The sequence below is a fragment of the Haliotis rubra genome, unplaced genomic scaffold, assembly GCF_003918875.1.
Source record: "Haliotis rubra isolate DU_JTF1 unplaced genomic scaffold, ASM391887v1 Scf569, whole genome shotgun sequence".
NCBI classification, from domain to species: Eukaryota; Metazoa; Mollusca; class Gastropoda; order Lepetellida; family Haliotidae; genus Haliotis; species Haliotis rubra.
The window spans coordinates 363,181-383,217 of NW_025767267.1; the positions used below are offsets into that span (position 1 = coordinate 363,181).

The 20,037-nt window shown below is 40.3% G+C and overlaps 1 protein-coding gene across 1 annotated transcript in view; it reads right to left on the bottom strand.

Annotated features, from left to right (window-relative positions):
* Positions 1–7,562: 7,562 nt before the first annotated feature.
* LOC124254218 overlaps positions 7,563–20,037 on the bottom strand; it is an 88,614-nt gene continuing 76,139 nt past the window's right edge. The window contains 17 exon segments of the mRNA XM_046688106.1: positions 7,563–9,019; positions 9,022–9,863; positions 10,571–10,926; positions 11,095–11,336; positions 11,338–12,302; positions 13,511–13,686; positions 14,152–14,291; positions 15,086–15,146; positions 15,386–15,532; positions 16,068–16,237; positions 16,547–16,634; positions 17,305–17,364; positions 18,542–18,575; positions 18,652–18,724; positions 18,726–18,768; positions 19,380–19,451; positions 19,585–19,769. Of these exon segments, the coding sequence (XP_046544062.1) occupies positions 8,618–9,019; positions 9,022–9,863; positions 10,571–10,926; positions 11,095–11,336; positions 11,338–12,302; positions 13,511–13,686; positions 14,152–14,291; positions 15,086–15,146; positions 15,386–15,532; positions 16,068–16,237; positions 16,547–16,634; positions 17,305–17,364; positions 18,542–18,575; positions 18,652–18,724; positions 18,726–18,768; positions 19,380–19,451; positions 19,585–19,769 (4,056 nt within the window). The 3' untranslated portion in view covers positions 7,563–8,617.

Below are 20,037 nucleotides of genomic sequence, written 5' to 3' on the forward strand. Positions count from 1 at the left end.
TGAAATAAGTATATTAAAACTATAACCCACTAATATCTTATCAAACTGTAATTTTAATGATAAAATTGATATTTTATACTTAACCTGACTCATGATCTGTATCACAGTGAACCTATATTGTCTGTTTAACTGCATCAAATACAATACTGATGTTTTTTATTGAGGCCAGACAATTAAAGATCCCAAGATCATCCTAAGGTTAATGAAAAGTTCATGACGTCACACAGTATAGTGACAAACTACACTATGATAGTTTTATCACAGCACATCAAACTAAAATATGATACATCAAGTTCTCACAATGAGTGAGTTTTGTTTTATGCCACTTTTAGCAATATTCCAGCAATATCAAGGCAGGGGACACCAGAAATGGGCTTCACGCATTGTACCCATGTGGGGCATCGAACCTGGTTCTTCAGGGTGACGAGCGAACGCTTTAACCACTAGGCTACCCCACCACCCCTTCTCATAATGAAGTAATCAGATGTAGAGATTATTGGCTGTGTGTTTCCGTAGAGTAAATACAACATAATCTGCTCAAAAAAAAGTAAAGAACACCCAACTTTTCATATGGCTACTGGATATGTCATGGTGAGTGAGTGAGTGAGTTTTATGCCGCTTTTAGCAATATTCCAGCAATATCACAGAGGGGGACACCAAAAATGGGCTTCACACATTGTACCCATGTGGGGAATCAAAGCTGGGTCTTCAGCGTGACGAGCAAACACTTTAACCACTAGGCTACCCAAGATATGTCATGGTAGGTGGATATGGCAACACAGGGCCATCAAATCAGGGGTGATCTTTTAACTTGTTTTGAGAAGTACATTGTATATTGCAAATGTGCGGCAAGTGTTTCATTAACCTGTATTTCTAATGAAACATATTTCTACATGCAAACACAAGAGGGTAATAATCTCGTCAGCAAAGGTTATTCTTTAAATATTGGATGTTTGAGACATAATTTTAATCAGTAATACCCTTAGAAGCTGTGTATCAATACAATATGTGTTAACCGCCCGGTTTATCATAGTCCCCACTTACAGTCTATTTGTTGCCACATTTCAACAACACATTTGAAAACTCTTAACTCAGAATATTGAAAATGGCAGGTTATAGTTTACAGAAAAAAACAACACATCACACTGAAGATGCTTGAAACTAGCACGGCAACCTCATTAGCATATTTATCAGATTGATTTATCTGATAACAGAGGTCTGTGTATGATAAACCTATGTATCAACTGACATCAATGATGTAAAATATGATATCAAATGGTCCTGTAAATGGTAGCATGGTTTTGTAAAGTACAGGTTTTGTGACAAAATCTTCAATTAGCCAGTATAGGATACCTTCTTCATTAATAGGATATATACCCTGGACCTTGTCTGCCATCATGCTTCCATTTTGGATGTGCCCTCATCCTCTCAATTTTTATCACTGATGCAGGACAGAAAATTTCTTCACCATGAGCCTGACTGACTGACTGAGTTTAGTTTTACGCCGCTTTTAGCAATATTCCAGCAATATCACGGCGGGGGACACCAGAAATGGGCTTAACACATTGTGCCCATGTGGGGAATCGAACCCGGGTCATCAGCGTGACGAGCCAACGCTTTAACCACTAGGCTACCCTACAGCCCCCATGATCCTGAAGCCAATAACCAGTCACTTTGTCTCTCCTTAACATGAGCTTGGCACAAAGGATGGTGTAAGCAAGATATCTCTACCTTCAAGAATTTCAGAATAAATTATTTTTAGCTGTAATGAGTGGGAGTGAGTGAGTATGGTTTTATGCCGCTTTCAGCAATATTCCAGCAATATCACGGTGGGGACACAAGAAATGGGCTTCACACATTGTACTCATCTGGGGAATCGAACCCAGGCCTTCAGCATGACGAGCAAACGCTTTGACCACTGGACTACCCCACCGCCCCTTAGCTGTAATGAAGCTTCCAGAAATATTGACAGAAAACAGTGAATGAGTGAGTGAGTTTTACGCCGCTTTTAGCAATATTTCAGCAATATCACGGCGGGGACACCAGAAATAAGCCTCACACATTGTATCCACTGGCAGAAAAGAAGTGAGTGACTGAATTGGTTGCCGTTATGAACAGTATGCCAGTTATAAGACCGTATGTCAACTGAATTAGGGATTAAAGCCCAAACTGATGCAGGTCTAAGCAATGACCACTTTGGTGAAAACCATAAGGTGTTATTATTAATGTTGATGTGTTCTTGTATAGCACTAAATTCCATATACCAAGGGCATGCCAAACAGACAGTTCATTATTACCCTGGATAACCCAAGCTGCCTGTGAGGCGCTAGGTCACATGACTTATCCCACCAGGTACCCATTTTCTCCTGGGTGAACAGAGGCATGTTTGAACAAACTCGCTTGCCTAAGGTGAGACCACGTGTATCACATGTGCTTCGTTGTGGGGCAGGACTGAAGTCCCAGAAACTCTCAGGAGTCAAGCTGAGACCAAGGTCACCCATCCAAGGACTCACCGCGCCCAACGTTGCTTAACTTCAACTGATTTGTGACCAGATCACTATGCACAGGACCACATACCACCACAGGTATTGAGCTGACAAACCTACACATTGGGACAAATTGGGATTCGAACCCACTGCATATGTTTCTGGTGTGCCCATGTAAACTCACAACAGGAGTCTACCACAGTGTTATGTGGAAGTGTGAACTGGGATATGAACCCATGGTCTCAGGATACTGGTACACCAAGGGAAGCAACTCTGCAAAGTTTGGCTGAGGAAGTCCGCCAACAACAACAGGTTCATGATTAAACCACAGAAAACACACCAGGCGTATCTGGCACAGGTCATAACATCTCGTGATAAATCATCAATCATTTGAATGGATGGCTGAACTCAAATTGTAACCATGATGGTGACTGGGTCCAAAGACCTTATGCAATACTAAGGGCAATCAGGTATACTGTCTTACAAAACAAGTGATGGTACACATTCCCAACTTTCATAACACAAGGCACATGTAAATATTGAATATAAACTAAATGTATAAAATATATAGCTACATATAAAATTATCATTGTATAGTTTGGCGGGAAGTAGATTGTTTTCCTGAAATGAGAAAAAAAGTCAAAATGTCGCAGTATTGAAACATTTTTAACAGAGCCTTATAATTTCTTGACATTGGACCAAGGCGTCATAAGGCCTGATTCTCAGAGCCTCATAATTCATAAAACCCAAATATATCTGCAGAACGATCGATACTTAGAGCCTCATAATTCATAATACCTAATTATATCTGCAGAACGATCGATACTTAGAGCCTCATAATTCATAATACCTAATTATATCTGCAGAACGATCGATACTTAGAGCCTCATAATTCATAATACCTAATTATATCTGCAGAACGATCGATACTTAGAGCCTCATAATTCATAATACCCAAATATATCTGCAGAACGATCGATACTTAGAGCTTCATATTTCATAATTTCCCTAAATATATCTGCAGAACGATCGATACTAAGAGCCTCATAAGCAGCGTTCGAAATAATCGCTGGCCCTCAGGCCTCTATATGCGCCGCCCAGAGGCGGCCCAGAGGCCCAACGCCGGTTCTTATTGTATCGGACCGGCAGTTTCAAATATTTGCAGGCCCTTGTGACCTTCATCAAATTATCTCTCATTTTCTTTTCATCTGGAATCTTTCCCATAATTTCTTTCTTTATTAACGTTCGGGAATCATCCAAGATCCGTCATGTTATGATAACTTACAGTTTCACTCCCTGGTATATCAGTGCTTTGCGCAAAGGAATGTCAACACCAGTCTTAAACGAATTAAACTGACTGACTGAGTTTTAGTTTTACAACGCTTTTAGCAATATTCCAGCAACATCACGGCGGGGAACACCAGAAATGGGCTTCACACATTGTACCCATGTGGGGATTCGAACCCGGGTCTTCGGCGTGACGAGCCAACGCTTTAACCACTAGGCTAACCCACCGCCCCTTTAAACGAATTAAAACTTCTCTGTGCCATAGGCTTCACTAATCAACTTTGTAGAAACAGTGTGAAACTGTGTACAGTGTAGTCTATTCCGTTTTTATTGGTTTGACTTTAACAAAATGGGCCTGATTTCATTCAGGGCCTGTAGATTTATTTTAAAGCCTGCAGGCAGCAGCAGGCCCTGATGGCCAACTGGCAATTTAAAGTCTTGCAAACACTGCTCATAAGGCATGATACAGATATTCAACACTTGTTCCGGGCCTGCACTGTACTTTCAGTGAAGTGAATCAACTGAGAGGGTGAAGTATTCCCCAAGAAGATTGCTTGAGGATATTGAAACCCAACCAACATGTCTTCCATTATCAATTTTGCTCTTAAACCAGTATTCAATAATAGATATGAAGTATACCAGAGAAAGCAATCATCATGATAGTATACAGATGGGAATTCAGAGTTACCTGGTGAGTCACAATATGCTCATCAAATTTTAACAAACATATTGGTGTGCTTAAGTGAAATTCTCCATTTTCCAGTAGGCAAGTTGGCAAGATAGAGCTGTCATCAACTAGTATCACAGTCTAAATCACTCCTGCAAGAGAAATGGATCTTAGCATTGCTACCAGTGTGCGACATAGCAACTGGCCCGCTAGCCTGTGGCTAGTAAAAATCCAATTGGGCCAGTAAATCTCAACAGTCACTGGCCCAACTGGCTAGTGAATTTTCATGGGGTCATTTTGTAAATATATCACTCTCTCTGACTTGCTAAGTTATAATACACTTTTAAATCATGCAAGATTAAGGCCTGGTAAAAATGTTCACCATATTACAAATTTTGACAGTAGATCCTCAGTTCTAAGAACTACCAGGGTGACATAACTTCAACCTACATCTCTAATACCTGAATCTACATTCTAATAAAACCTAACCCGGAATCTCTATCAATTTTGCCCTTCCAATTTGCTGATGAAAAATAAAATGGCGGAACAGGCATGATAATTATAAGGCTCTATGAAAAAGTAATATACTCATACAAACAAGTTAAGCAACACCTGATTCTTTCATATTACTATTAAACTGTCAAGCCATGATTTTCAATTCTGTCATATTACTATTTTCAGGTTCTATAGTTTAAAGTTTTCATATGAAAGAATTGGGTGTCCTTAACTTCTTTTGAGTGGCATATTATCACATATGTCATATTTTGACTTATTTTCCAGTTGTGTTGACAACATTTTCCTGCCAAACCTCAGATGGCATCAGGACAATGAGCTGACCATGCCGGATTCAAACTGGACCCACTAATAGCACTACTGCTACACCATGCATTCAATATATCAGGTTTTTCAATGGAAATGATACACATATCTGTGTCATGAATGTTCAGAATTTGCAAAGACTCACACCATTTTTGAAAATCAATTTTGCTCTCTAAAGCAAATGATGAATGGAAATTGAAGGACATTTTATCAACATGAAAATTAATTGTGAACTCACATAAATGGATCTCAAGTTCCATATATTTAACCAACCCCAAACCAGAGATGCTACTCAACATTTGCAAAGGATCACATGCTCAACTAAAGATTACTTTTTCCTTAGCAAATGTTCAGTAGTATACACCATTGAATCACAAGACAGATCTTATCATTTTTACCTGTTTCTCAACTCATTATCATTTAAAGAACATTTTCTTTAAAATTCTGAATTCTAACCAAATACAGAAATCTGAATAAGTATAATTTACAAGCGTTAACAAATTCGGTTATAAGCAACCATTCCTTACTCTAAATAAACAAACATTATTCTAACCATTTCATTAGTTCAACACCCATGAATTAAACCAGTGATTAAATTGTTAACTTAGCTTGATATACTCAACGAAACAAGTTAAGGACCACCACAATATTCAATATTTAAGTATTATATGGACCATAATATGACTGACTGACCGACTGACTGAGTTTGGTTTTACGCCGCTTTTAGCAATGACCATAATATGAACAATTAAATACTTTAATATTGAAAATTGGGGTGATCCTTAACTTTTTTTGTAGAGTATACATACAAAACAGATCTCAGTGATAGATTCAGTAAGTGAACCAAACACACAGCATCACTCCCTAGCTGGATAACAGAAGCACTAACATCACCAACAACACAATATGTTGCAACCAAATCACAAATTCATCCTCAGTGGATATTGGAACAGTTTCTTGATATGTTCCGATTAACATCCCTGGGTCCACTTATGTGCTAGAATATTCCAGCACGGTATAAACAATAAACAACCGCTTAATGTGGTGGACAGGCCATGGGCATTTACATCCCATATTGACAGTCTAGAACACTCACACTTCACTGAAGACTTGGTGATACCTCAATTGTCAGACACCCCACTAGTTAGACAGTAGACTTGGGGTGGACCAAGCGCTCACTTACATTGATAATGGAATAGTCTTAACTAGGCCTAATTGGCTCATCTCTTGCACAATAAGATCAAACTCCCATAAGTCAGCCTTGACAGTCCCAAAATGTCTGTACTGCACAATAATAATGTTGAATGTGGGTATATATATAAAAGATAATAAATCTGGTCTAATCTAATCTTCTCCTCTTTATGTCTGACTAATGGGGTAAAAGTTGGATTAGTCCATTTTCACAATGGGTAACAGCAATCCCAAATTTGTTCACTCAACCATATAATTAGGGTTTTTTCAAGTGTCTAAGAAATGGGTTGTCTGACTTATGGGAGGACACTGAAGACTTAATCACAGAGTGACTGGTTTGGTTTTAACGTCTCTCACATCATGTGTCACATCACTTCACATCATGTGTCACATCTCTTCACATCATGTGTCACATCTCTTCACATCATGTGTCACATCTCTTCACATCATGTGTCACATCTCTTCACATCATGTGTCACATTGCTTCACATCATGTGTCACATCTCTTCACATCATGTGTCAGTTTAACATGGCAGTGTTTAGAAGTTTGCCAGCTCCGTGAAACACACAAACAAAGGTATGGTGTGGACCAACCTAGAACCATTAGGGCTAACCAAACAGAAAGGGAAACATGCCACAGTCAAAATATTATACTAAACAATTTTCTAATTGTATGGCACAATCCTCATTGGTTGTAACTCCGTAAAATTTGAGTTTTTTGTCAATAATCATTAATTAAAACATCAGCACGAAATGTCTAAATAAAGGGGATTGGGCTTTTAATTTTCAAAATATGTCATGGCATGCTACAGACACAAATGTAATGAAATTCTTGCCAAATTCTTGCTCCATACTTTCTGTTATTTTACTTACATAAATACCTGTTTATGTAAACACATCTGCTTTTAATTCGGTCACCTAAATAAACCGTGAAATGGTCTGTCCCTTCCCAACATTTTCCTTTTATATCAGTTGCTGTTGTGGTTTTACAGCAGAGTGGTTCAGGGGTATCAATTGGAATGTAATAATAATTACCCTGGCACCCTGAGGATGGACCAAACTTTGTACCATGACTAAAGCTTTCACTATCATAAAAAACACATACGCTGATATCAAGTTTTGTTTTCATAAATATATTTTATCCACATTCACCTTAAATTCACATACACTTTGTATCAATGAATAACTTTGATTGTAATGCCGTATGTGACCACGATCACCAAAACATACACCACAATACTTAACATTTGATTATTATGACACAAAATCGTTCAGTAAGATTCAGTTTACATCATTTTAAAGACATACGAGCAAATAATATTTGGTGCTTGTAATAGTTAAAAATATACTACTTTCATACGACTATAGTGAATCTAGCATGACAAACTATAATCATACGATAGAATCAGGCATTCTTTAACTACTCAACAGCATAAACTTAAAGCACATTACAATGAAAAATACCCGATTTTTGCATATGACTATAGGCAATCAGTTATCGTATGATCACTATAGTCCTTTGAAAGAAATGGGTTTTATTTAACTTATTTTTCGTAGTGTACATTGAAAGCATATTATAGGAAAACATTTGAAAACTAAAGCATGCTTGTTAATTTAAATTGTGGGTTTAAATAGACACATATGTTAGAAAAGAATGTTGTCAAGACAATAGCATCGTATAGTTGACAGGACGAGATGATTCGGAGTCATGTGACCTCTGAGACATAGTTTTGCGAGGTATGAGTGCACGAGACAGAAAGCTGTTTGTTTTTTAATTCTACCATCTTCATGAATGGTACAGAATGATTGTCAAGTTACTTCATTGATACATAGTCAAAATCAGTTTTATCTGTCATGACCTTGACCTTCATCTTATTTCATGACAGAATTTCTTTACCTTGAAATAAACCTCAATCAGAAGTAACTGATCTGTTGACTGTTGGTTGAGAAAAACATTACCCCGAACATGGTTATTTGAGTTTCGGAGAACGTACCAACATGGCTGTTTCTTTTGGCCAATCACTATTTGTTTCAAGCATCAACATAATGATGAACTGTCCAGTACCATCCAATAACATCCTACAGGTCACCTAAATAATCATTACAGAATATTTTGATCAATTAACGCACTATGAAATGCTAAGGCAAATGGTTACATTTCATAAATTTACATTGTGTTGTAAAAAGGGCTTGCACCCAGTCTTTGAGTGACAGGGTTACTTTGTCCATGAACCCGTCGAACTTTACGAGCATCATCAGGTCGTTCATCTTTCCCTGATCCAGCTGAATGATCACGAGACGATGCCAAGTCCCTTGTTTGGTCATGAACTTGAACCTGTGACCTTGGGTCATGTTTAGCTATATGGTCAGCTGATTTGGGTCGCACTGGTCTGGATGTTTCAAAACCTGAAAACTTCGATCTCATTTCAACATCCTCATCCTCATCCCTCTTTTTCTTACTATCCACAAAACACAAACCAAACTCTCCAACTGAGCTGCGATTTGATCGACAGCCATCTGTCGAGTCAGAAGTCGGGCTTTTAATGTTTTCGAAACGCCCAACAAGGTGCCTTACAATTGACGATTCAGAATCACTCCTAGGTGAAATGTTCCCGTTTGAATTCTGTTGCTCATCATCCTCAGATCGGACTCCTGCTCAAGATTCAAGCACAGACCAAGTCTATTCTCTTTGTAATCCTTGTCCATCATTTCTGAACTTTCAAAACTGGCAGAACCTCCGTCCTTAACCCACTGTCTGGTTCTCCTCAAACCCACGCTTCCACTATCGTCAAATGATTTGCTTTTTTCAGAAAGAGGCTGATTTCCTCCTTTTCCAGCTGTTTCAACCTTCTTTCCTTCTTCAATGATGATTATCTTCCTCTCCGGTTTCTTCACCTTTGTGTCCTTCTCGATATTTCGGACAACCTGCTTGACCAGAGTCAAATCCTGAATATCTTCTTCCTCCGGTTCTTTCTGGGGTTGAGAAAGAAACTCAGATCCCATTTCTCTCATCTTAGCACGAACTTGAGGATCAATGGAACTTTTGTCTTCCTTTTTCCTCTTCTTAGAAACATGAGAAACGGGTTGTATCTCTGGTTCAAGTGTTTCTTTACCTTCCAATATTGACGTCTGCTCCTTGACGGTTCTGATAAGTCTCTCCGATACAACTGAACTGTTTGAGTATTCTGTTGGATCACAGGCAGAAGTGGATGGAATGATGTCAGAGGTGGGGCTGCATCGGTCAGTGGTCTGTCTGGCCAATGGTTGGTCAGTTTCTTGACCTTGAGGTTTCAGTCCAAGGGTGTCGTCTTTCGTTGAAAGTTGGGTGTCATGTGCTTCTAAAGTCATGGAAGACACACTGCTCTCTGAGGAAAGTCTTTTCCTTGATTCTGTGTCACTTCGGTTCTCAAAATCTGGAAAAGATGAAAAAATCATGTACAATTATTTTGAAAGACAGACCTAAGACTGATGTGAATATATATTCATGCCAATATTCCAAGTCTAGCAGTCAACTAGTGTATTACTCCACTAGTCTGCTATGAACAAAACAAGCAGACCAAGAGAAAATTACTTTTTACTTTCAACTCAGACACTGGTAAACTAAAAATCTAAAGTCATAACAGTGTGAAAACAACTAAAATACAAGCTATAACTATTTTAATGCAGTGTATGAAAAAAGGCTCGTCCAACCGCCCGAGATGGGCTAGATTTCTGACGGACGGTCTAAATTTACAGCTGGTCTGGTAATGTTTTTTAGATGTTCCATACATCTGAGTAAAATCACCATGTCTGGTATGGTTAAATCCATATGGGGCTGGTAACATTTTGAAGTTACCAGCCCTGATGTCTGGCTGGAATTTTGGCTTATTTCATATACTGTTTAATGCTAAAATGTGTATAAAAATATTTTTGTGTGGGACTTTGTGTTATAATGGATTTGTGTATATGTGTGAACTTGGCCTAGATATTATATATAGCTGAGATACAGCTGAGATACAGCTGAGGCAATGTACAGCTCACTCCCAAGCTGTAACCCACAAATGTTATTGTACACCAAGCAAGTGAATCTTCCCACCTCTCTCACCTAAACACAATTAAATGAGATAAACCCACAACAAACCTTGTTTATATTTCTGTACAAAGCCCTTTTCAAGCTGCACCTCTTCTTTGCCGCATTTTACTGTAGTGATATTCTTCTCACTATCACTGACCCTTTCTTCACAGAACTGAGATTCTGACATCGGCTCAGAGCCACCATCTTGGTCCGGCAGAGTTTCCTCCCCTTGACAATATTCTGGGAGCACATTTTCTGTGTTTCTGTCGCAGATTGGAGCTGTATGAGAAGGAGACATTATTGGAGAGCAAGTCTTTCGACGTTCGGAACGTTTTGACTTTGTAGATTCTCTTTCCTCTTTGAGGCTTGCTGATCGCTGAATGGGACGAGATTCTGTTGAAGATTTGGAGTCATCAGTAGCTCTGCAATCAAAAGTATCATGGCTATATAACAGGGGTCAAGTTGATTTTGTAGGGTCACAAACTAACCCTGTCACAACCAGTTACATCCATTAATCCATTATCCCTACACAGGTGGTAAATAATAGTGGATGATCATACAAGCAATCAAATACTATGAGGCTAATTTACCTGTTTGCTTCCAGTCTGTCTTTGAAAATCCGGACCATTCCCTGTGGGAGCTGGATATCCTCTTCCTCATACACAGACTTGGGACGCTTTTGTTCCAAACCATAAAACTCATCTTCATCATCATGGGAAGGTAACTCTACACAGCTTTGTGTCAACCGTTCAGAGTTATCTCCCTTTGATCTCACCTCTGGAGGACCAGTGACCTCCAAAATGTCTACATCCAAGATGGGCTCATCTGTGGTGAGACTTTCTCTTTTTTGATTCTTTTTGCCCAGATTCGGTCTCCTCATCAGAGCTGGGGAGATTTTTACAGAAGCCTGACCTCATCTTTTGCACAGTACCTGGACACCAAGGAATTTGTTCACGGGTGTAGTACTGTCTAATTCCTAGCTGCCCCTTTTTATCAATCATCACTTTATCTCCATCCTGGCTACCAGCTGCCTCTGAATCTTTGTCGTCAGTGGCAGCTGCATCCTCTTCTGCTTTACGACTCCCCAAGGATGCAGCACGATTCCTGACAGACAGTTTGGTCGCATCTCTCTCGCACTTCTCACATTCATCCCCATCCTTCCCTTCCCCCATGGAAGCACTGCGAACTCGAGCACCTTTTGACTCAGTCTGTTTAACCATAGATAACACAGGAGAGCCCATTTTAACATCTTCATCTTTTGATTCCGGCACTGGTGTTGATATGAATACATCCTCACCGACCACAAATTTAGGAGGAGACCCGCTAACGGAACTATCACCAAGCACAGGTTCCTCCTGAGCAGGAACCATTTCCTCTGATTCAAGCTTAATCCAGCTATTGTCTGGACGCAACCTTGACTGTGAAGACACATGAGGCAGATCTCCATGCCCTTCTGGTTGTCCTCCTCCACAGTCACTAATACTGATAACGGGAGATGCGTTCTGGCTACATCTGCCCACAGGATACACAATTGATGCCTCATCCTCAGCATCAGATGCATACTCCTGAATCAAATCCAGGCCTGCTACCTCGCCACTGGTAGCCACAGCCTCGTCATACTGTGTGGTAAATGAGTATTCTCCCTTTGTGGAACTCTTCTTCTTGGAGATAGCATCTTGTTGATCTGGTGTGGGTGATGGGATGTCTGGCAAGGACTCTTCTAGGGAGTCAGTGCTACGGGATCCCGTCTCTAGATCGGCCCCAATGTGGACCATGTCAGCATCTTCTAGATCTCTACCTGTAATATTTACAAGAAATGCTTCATGACTGCTTGTTATCTGAACACCTCATCCTTATCATCCATGTGATACTACCCACAAATATAATCTCCTTTTCTTTATATTTCATCCCTCAGGCAGAAATTACAGCATGTTATGAGTAGTAAACATGACTCTTTTCACATCCTACAGTTTAACACAATATCCCACAGTATGTTCACTCTAACCCAACCATTCCTTGTCTAACCCCTTAATGCCAGTCTCTCCTTTGGTAAGACCAGGATCGAACCACAAATCATCAAACACTCAACCCACTAGACCACCAAGACTGACTAAGTTTGGTTTTAAGCCGCTTTTAGCAATATTACAGCAATATCATGGCGGGGGATACCAGAAATGGGCTTCACAAATTGTACCCATGTGGGGAATCGAACCCGGGCCTTCGGCGTGACGAGCGAACGCTTTAACCACTAGGCTACCCCACCGCCCCAGAAATGCTTCATGAAGATATTCACAAATATTAGAAATTCCATGCTGGAAGAAACAACTCAGCTAAGGAACAAGGCAGACAACTAAAAATGTATGACTTTTTAACCTTGCTCGAAAGAGATATCTCAAACATATACTAGAGTATACATTTACATAATAATTATGTAGAATAAAAACAACATGAAAATTTCCACAAGTATTTGCTTTCTTGCAATGTTTCGGATAAGTATTTCTATGCCAAAGATAAGAGCATTGAAGTTTTTAGTCACACTAATGTAAATTACACAAAAGAAATTCTCCCAAACTGATAGACTGTCTGACTGACTGACTGAGTTTGGTTTTACGCCGCTTTTAGCAATATTCCAGCAACATCACGGCGGAGGACACCAGAAATGGGCTTCAAACATTGTACCCATGTGGGGATTCGAACCCGGGTCTTCGGTGTGACGAGCCAACGCTTTAACCACTAGGCTACCCCAACGCCCCTCCAAACTGATTGAGTCTCAAAAGGAAAGTACATCTTGATTTCTTAGAGCATATCAAAATCCCAGAATGTCTTCTAAGCCTGAGCATATACACAATTGTAAAAGTCTCTTCATGCAATTTCACGTTGTATTCAGATTAAAACTCGCCACATCTGATTACACCAGCAGACAATTATCTCCTAAGTCTTTGGAACAAGAGTTGTACATATCTAACATATCTAATTAATTAATCCATGAGTCAAGCACATGCTAACCTTTTCCCAATGATCGAAGCACCTCTTCCTCGGAAGCAGGGTTGTATCCTGACTCGAACATTCCGCGGTAGAGATCGTCTCCTTCTAAAAAAACAGCCTCACTGGCACGGTCATCATCTTCTTTCATGTCAACGAGATTCTCGGCTGACTGGGACTTAAAGATATGTCTCTGGTTGCTGGTGAAAAATAAACAACACGCTGATAACATGGTTGACTAAAGCAGAATAAATCTGTCCCAGCAAATGAGACTCACAGAAATTATGCAAATATTTAGCTCTGGATAAACAAACTAGTGGTTAATATTGTGAGCAACTTTCTCTGCCACATCAGAATGCCATACATGTTTCAATCACTAAATAGTCAGTGCTTCTTTACATGCAGGAATACTAGAGATATATTCTGATCTGATTCTACTGATCATGGCTGTGCTCCCTCCAACTACACGGAGACTAAGAGTGAGTTTGGTTTTGCGCTGACTTAAGCAATATTCCAGGAATATCACAGCGGGTGACACCAGAAATAGGCTTCACACATTGTACCCATGAGGGGAATCGAACCCTGTTCTTCAGCATGACAAGCGAACACCTTAACAACTAGGCTACCCTACAGAGGCTAAGAGCTAAGGAATCAGTAACACTCACCTGGCACTCAAGATGCCTTCATACGTCCTCAACTGTTCCATGAAGCCATCGTTGGGATTAATGACATTTCGCCGTTCAAGGACATACTCGTATGCATCATCCAGGGACCATTTGTTCTCCTTCATCAGATAGGCTATCACCTGGAACAATGGAGGACCATTTGTTGGCTTGTTTGTTTGTTAATGCCAAATAGAAATCAAGTCTGGGTCAGAAAATACAGTGATTGATATTATGAGGATGCCTCTTATCTATTTGAGTGAGTGAGTTTAGTTTTACACCACACTCAGAAATATTCCAGCTGTACGGTGTATCTGTTTGAAGCCTGGACAGTTTGTTTGTCTGTTTGTTTGTTGATAAATGCCAAACTCAGCAGTGTTTTAGCTAAATTACAGCAGTCTGTAAATAATCCGGTTTGGGACAGAAAATCCAATGATTGATGTCATGAGGATTGTATTGATCTATTCTAAGCCTGGATCAATAAAAGACTTTGGTAGTTGACTAATGCCATACTCAGCGATATTCAAGCAATAAGTCTTTAAATACTGGAGTCTGGACCAGACAATCCAGTGACTGATGTATGAGGAGGATAAAATGAGTGAGACTAGCAATACTGCAGCAATATCACGGCGGGGGACACCAGAAATGGGCTTCACACATTGTTAAAATGAAATGAGGCAAGCTGAGTTTTCAACAGTTTGTCTTCAAAGCAATTTAACATCTTTTTTCAGCCTCATAAACTCAGACCTGTGTGTTATCTTATGAAAAGGATGAACAGAACCTACTGAAAACGTATAAAATAAAAAAATTATTTCACTGAACATGTTGTACTTTCAGTTTCTTTACAAGTTACATGAACCTCAAATCAACCCTGATAATTTTGTCTTATCCGTTATGAATGACAGAACTAACACAGACAATTTCAGGGTTTACTCACAGTTGAAGCTGATCGGCTGATTCCTCTCTTACAGTGAACCAGCACCTTGGAACCATTTTTTCTGAAAACAATTGAAATCAATCAATCAATCATCATCATCATCATCATCATCAAACATTAGGAAGTGGTCTTTGGCACAACAATTGTAATTGCAGAGTTACTTCCCTTAGCCAAGGCAGGATTAGCTTAATTTGGGTTCAAACCAAGATCATCATTCATAGTGTTTTTCAATAAAGTGTAAATATCACTTTCAGCCATTCAGTAATCATAATAATAATAATAACAAGGGCAATCCCTTACTTGGCTTTTGATATAAATCTGTAGGTTTTCTCCCAATGAGGCAACAGTTGTGATTCTTCTACGTCATACAAACGTATATTCATGTACTTGAGCTGTCCAGGGAAGAAGTTGTCGATCTCCCTCGTCACGTTAAGAATGTACTTCACACTGAAAGAAATATTTGATCATTACTTCTAAGTTGTTTCACTAAAAAGATGAAAGGCGCCGACAGTATTTTATCAGATGATAAAGTACACTTTTTGCATCATGTCACACTGTACTGACGTCACTACGCCATTCTAGTCTGCCCCCTCGTAATCCAATGTACCCTTGGTAACCGACGTCACGATGCAAGTCAGTTGTCATCGTACAGTCTCCTTAGCACATTATGAAGCACATAATGTCTCAGTTCAACTCAGCAATTAAACAGCGACATGGGAATAATACATTGACTAACTATGTCCCAGTCCCACAATGCATCCATGGAATGTCACATGACTAGTGTCTCGGTTCAACTCGGCAATTAAACAGCGACATGGGAATAATACATTGACTAACTATGTCCCCAGTCCCACAATGCATCCATGGAATGTCACGTGACTTGTCAGTTCAGTTCCGTGACTAGTGTCTCAGTTCAACTCTCGCAATTAAACAGCGACATTGGAAGTTACATTGACTAACTATGTCCCCAGTCCCACAATGCGATGTTGGAAAGCATTCCAGTTTCTGTGCCCAGATATAGGATGTTGGAAGTATTCCATTCTGTGCCCAAGGGGCATCCATCTGTCCCAGAATCCTCATCATCTCCGAGTCAAAATATTCCCGGAACCCAGTAACCTTTGCTTCAATGGATTCCTCCACTGACAGACGAAGCTGAAAGGTTCAGAAAGGCAACATTTTGAAAATTTGTAGCAAGTGAGTTAGTTTTATGCCGCTTTTAGCAATATTCCAGCAATATCATGGCAGGGACACCAGGAATAGGCTTCACACATTGTACCCATGAGGAGAATCAAACCCAGGCCTTCTGCATGATGAGAGGTTGCTTTAACCACTAGGCCACCCATCCGCATGCCCATAGTAAGGTCTGAACTAGGTAAAAAAGCGTCCATAGCATGAGCATCAATCTCCACAATCATAACAACGAACAAGTCATACTTCAGTGTTTGATGGAAAGCTACTCACAGATCTGGAAGTTGCAACATCCAGGTCTGCCTTCATCATGACTTCTCTCAGGCTACTGCTAATCCTTGCCTTCATCTCAGATGCCTCCCTAGAAACAGCAACAATAAACTGCCTTTTGAAAGACATCCAACAATATCATTAAGCAAGGCATTCAAGTTTTATGAGTGTGCAAAAATAACATAACAAGCCAATTTTCATAGTGATAACTCTTTGTTTTTTAGACTGACTGACCGACTGACTGACTTTAGTTTTACGCCGCTTTTAGCAATATTCCAGCAATATCACGGCAGGGGACACCAGAAATGGGCTTAACACATTGTGCCCATGTGGGGAATCGAACCCGGGTCTTCGGCGTGACGAGCCAACGCTTTAACCATTAGGCTACCCCACCGCCCCTTGTTTTTTAGAGCCACACACAGGAATATTCCAAGCTGAGAGACACAGGTGTGAATAACAAAATCTGGGCCAGACAATTCAGTGATTGACGCTATGACCATCGATCAGCACACAAATTTGAAATAATGACATGCAGAGAACCATGACCATTTTGTTGCCTCTGATTCCAGGACTTCTATTTTCAAAACAGGTGTCGTATTTTAATGTTCAAAGTGAGTGAGTATTGTTTTGTGCTGCTTTCAGCAACACAATAACAGAGGACACAAGAGATGGGCTTCAGAGAAGAAATGGCAGGGTTCCTCAATGTCCACAAAGGGTGAGATCACATTTGTCTGGGTACAGATCCACCAATGTCCACTCACCCATCAGTCGTTGTTGGCACCAGACTGGACAGATTGATCTCAACTCCCTCCATCACGTTCCTGAAACATTTAATGATTCATAGTTTTATACTTTCTTAAATCAAAACAGTATCTGCTTAAAAAGGCATCATCTAAAAAATAAAGAACTACAAATCCTGGTATCATTGTCACAATATGATGCCAGACTACCTCCCGAAGTGCAGGTTCATCCATAGTGCCAGTTAAAAAAGTCAAAGATGGACACACAACCGATGGACACACAATGGACAACACTGCAAGGAGCTGCTCATGAGCTTATGGGCTTAATGCTCATGGTAAACCAAATGTGTTCTTTAATCTGATTGGTTGAAAAGCGTGATCAAATGGTATTTGATTCCTGGAAATTCTCTGCGTATTAATACATACAAACATCGCTCACACCATTGTATTGTTACGTCGTCAGCTGTGATGACGTCATTAAAATCATATTGTGACGTAAAGTCCGAATGACGTCACAAATGAACAGTTCCAGATGCTACCATGAGAGACAGCCGAAACGGCCGGCTGATGACATTTCACTGCTGTACCCGTACTCGATGTCAATGAGAGCAGACACAAAATACGTGTGTGGACCTTTTGGTTTACTTTTGTGTTTACAATGTCGATAACATCATGTGTTGGCCAATTTCCAGGTGTTATTGAGTATTTGAAGCACGGGAATATTTCATTTGAAACCTCCGGCTGACGCCGTCTGTTCCAAATGAATTCCCGGGCTTCAAATACTCAATAACACCTGAAATTGGCCAACACATAATGTTTATCTCCTAATTATCCTTGGCTTGGGTCGAGTCTTCAAGGATGTAGCACAAGTTATATTTGGGATTACACTTTCTTAGTAAAGTACAGATTCTAGCACTTTTGTTGGGTTGGGCCCATATGGGATCCGAACCCTCACTCTCAGTGTCAGGCACCTAATCGCCAGCAGACAAAGTCATCCATTTTAACACACTCTGCCATCGCTGGTTCAACAAAAAATGGAAGTCGGACCTTCACAACAACCTCCTAAAGTGTCAGGTTCATTTACTGTGCCAGTCAAAGATGGACATATGATCGATGGACATACAATGTATATGTCTGCAAGGAGCTGCTCACAAGCTTAGAGGTGCAACTCTCATTATCCTTTGCTTGGGTCGAGTCTTGGGTCGAGTCTTCAAGGATGTGACTGTTACCCTATTCTACCTTCACTACCTTCACTTACCACTGGGAGACAAGCCCTGGAGTAGAGTTGTCCACCTGACAGTACTGCACCCAGGTGTGTGTCAGACCGTAGGGATGTTGTCATCCTCCTCTATTCTCTTCTGTAGACACCCTGTGACATGTAGTACTGCACCCACTGGTGTAGCAACAAAGGTGTCAGACCATTAGGGATGTAGGTCTCATCCTCCAGCGACCTTCACAGCCTTCTGTAGACTCTGCAGGGCCGACCTGGAAAACACAAGCAAAACATAGATACAACAAACAGCGTTATCCTCTATTCTACAGTTGGGCATGAAAACAAACTTTGGACTGATCTTGAAAGATTTTTACACTCAAACCTGGATTTATAGCAACAAAGGACTGGTATGATATAAATGTAAAGATCAGTGAGTGAGTATGTTTGTACATCGATTTTAGCAATATTCCAGCAATATCACAGCAGGGCACACCAGAAATGGGCTTCGCAAATTGTACCAACGTGGGGAATTGGAACTGGGTCTTCGGCGTGACGAGCAAATGCTGTAGCCACTAGGCCACCCCACCCTCCCCCCATGCATGGAATCGAACCCAGGCCTTCGGTGTGATGAGCAAATACTTTAATCACTAGGCTTCCCCAACGCCTCTAAAGATCAATGGAATGTTGAGAATACTGCGTAACACTGCATTAGTAATGTTGTAGCTATTAATGGCGAGAAAGTTTGGTTTAGTACAAAGAGTGTGTATCTATTAAAATAGGTTACATGTGTAATATTTGCTTGAACAAAGTGTGACACATCCCTCCGTGATGATCAAAATGCACAGATGATTGGTTAAAGGGGGACAACTCTGCCAGGACTCACCACATGGCTTGGACAGACACCGGCTTAAAGAGGAACTTGTGGTCATCTGCCGATATCTTCACACTGAAGCCTCTGTAAAAACAATCAAATAACGTCAAAATTAGTTTATGATGTTGAAAAACACAAAACTGTTTTCAGGAAAAACCTTTCGAAAATCAATGCAGGTAGGCCCTATTTTCTTGTATTTTCAATGTATTTTACCCACCCGTCGCCATCAAGTCTGATCTGGGTGCCGTTGTAGATGGGGAGGACCAGACCGATGGTGGAGATGTCCTTGACGTAGTCGATGCCGAGGATGACCGACTCCTCAGTGTCCTGCCTCCCCACCGTGGACACAAGAGCCATGTAGCGCTGATGGCCGTCCACGCCAGAGGGCTCCAGCTTGACCGCCTGCACAGAAGGAAAAAACAATTCAGTTTCTAGGACAACAGGCATGAAATATGGGCCCTATATTACATTTTACACTCTTCAGACCTAAATTTAACTTGCCTAAAGTTTTGGCTATCTAAATAAAAAAATAGAATAAATAAAATATGATTTTTAAAGTCAGCACTTAAAAGTAGTCAATTCTGGAAAGCAAAAGGAATAGATAAAAGAAAAACTTGTTTGGTGGTCACTTTCCTTTCCCTTTTGGCCGAAAGAAAAAAGCTGAACATGA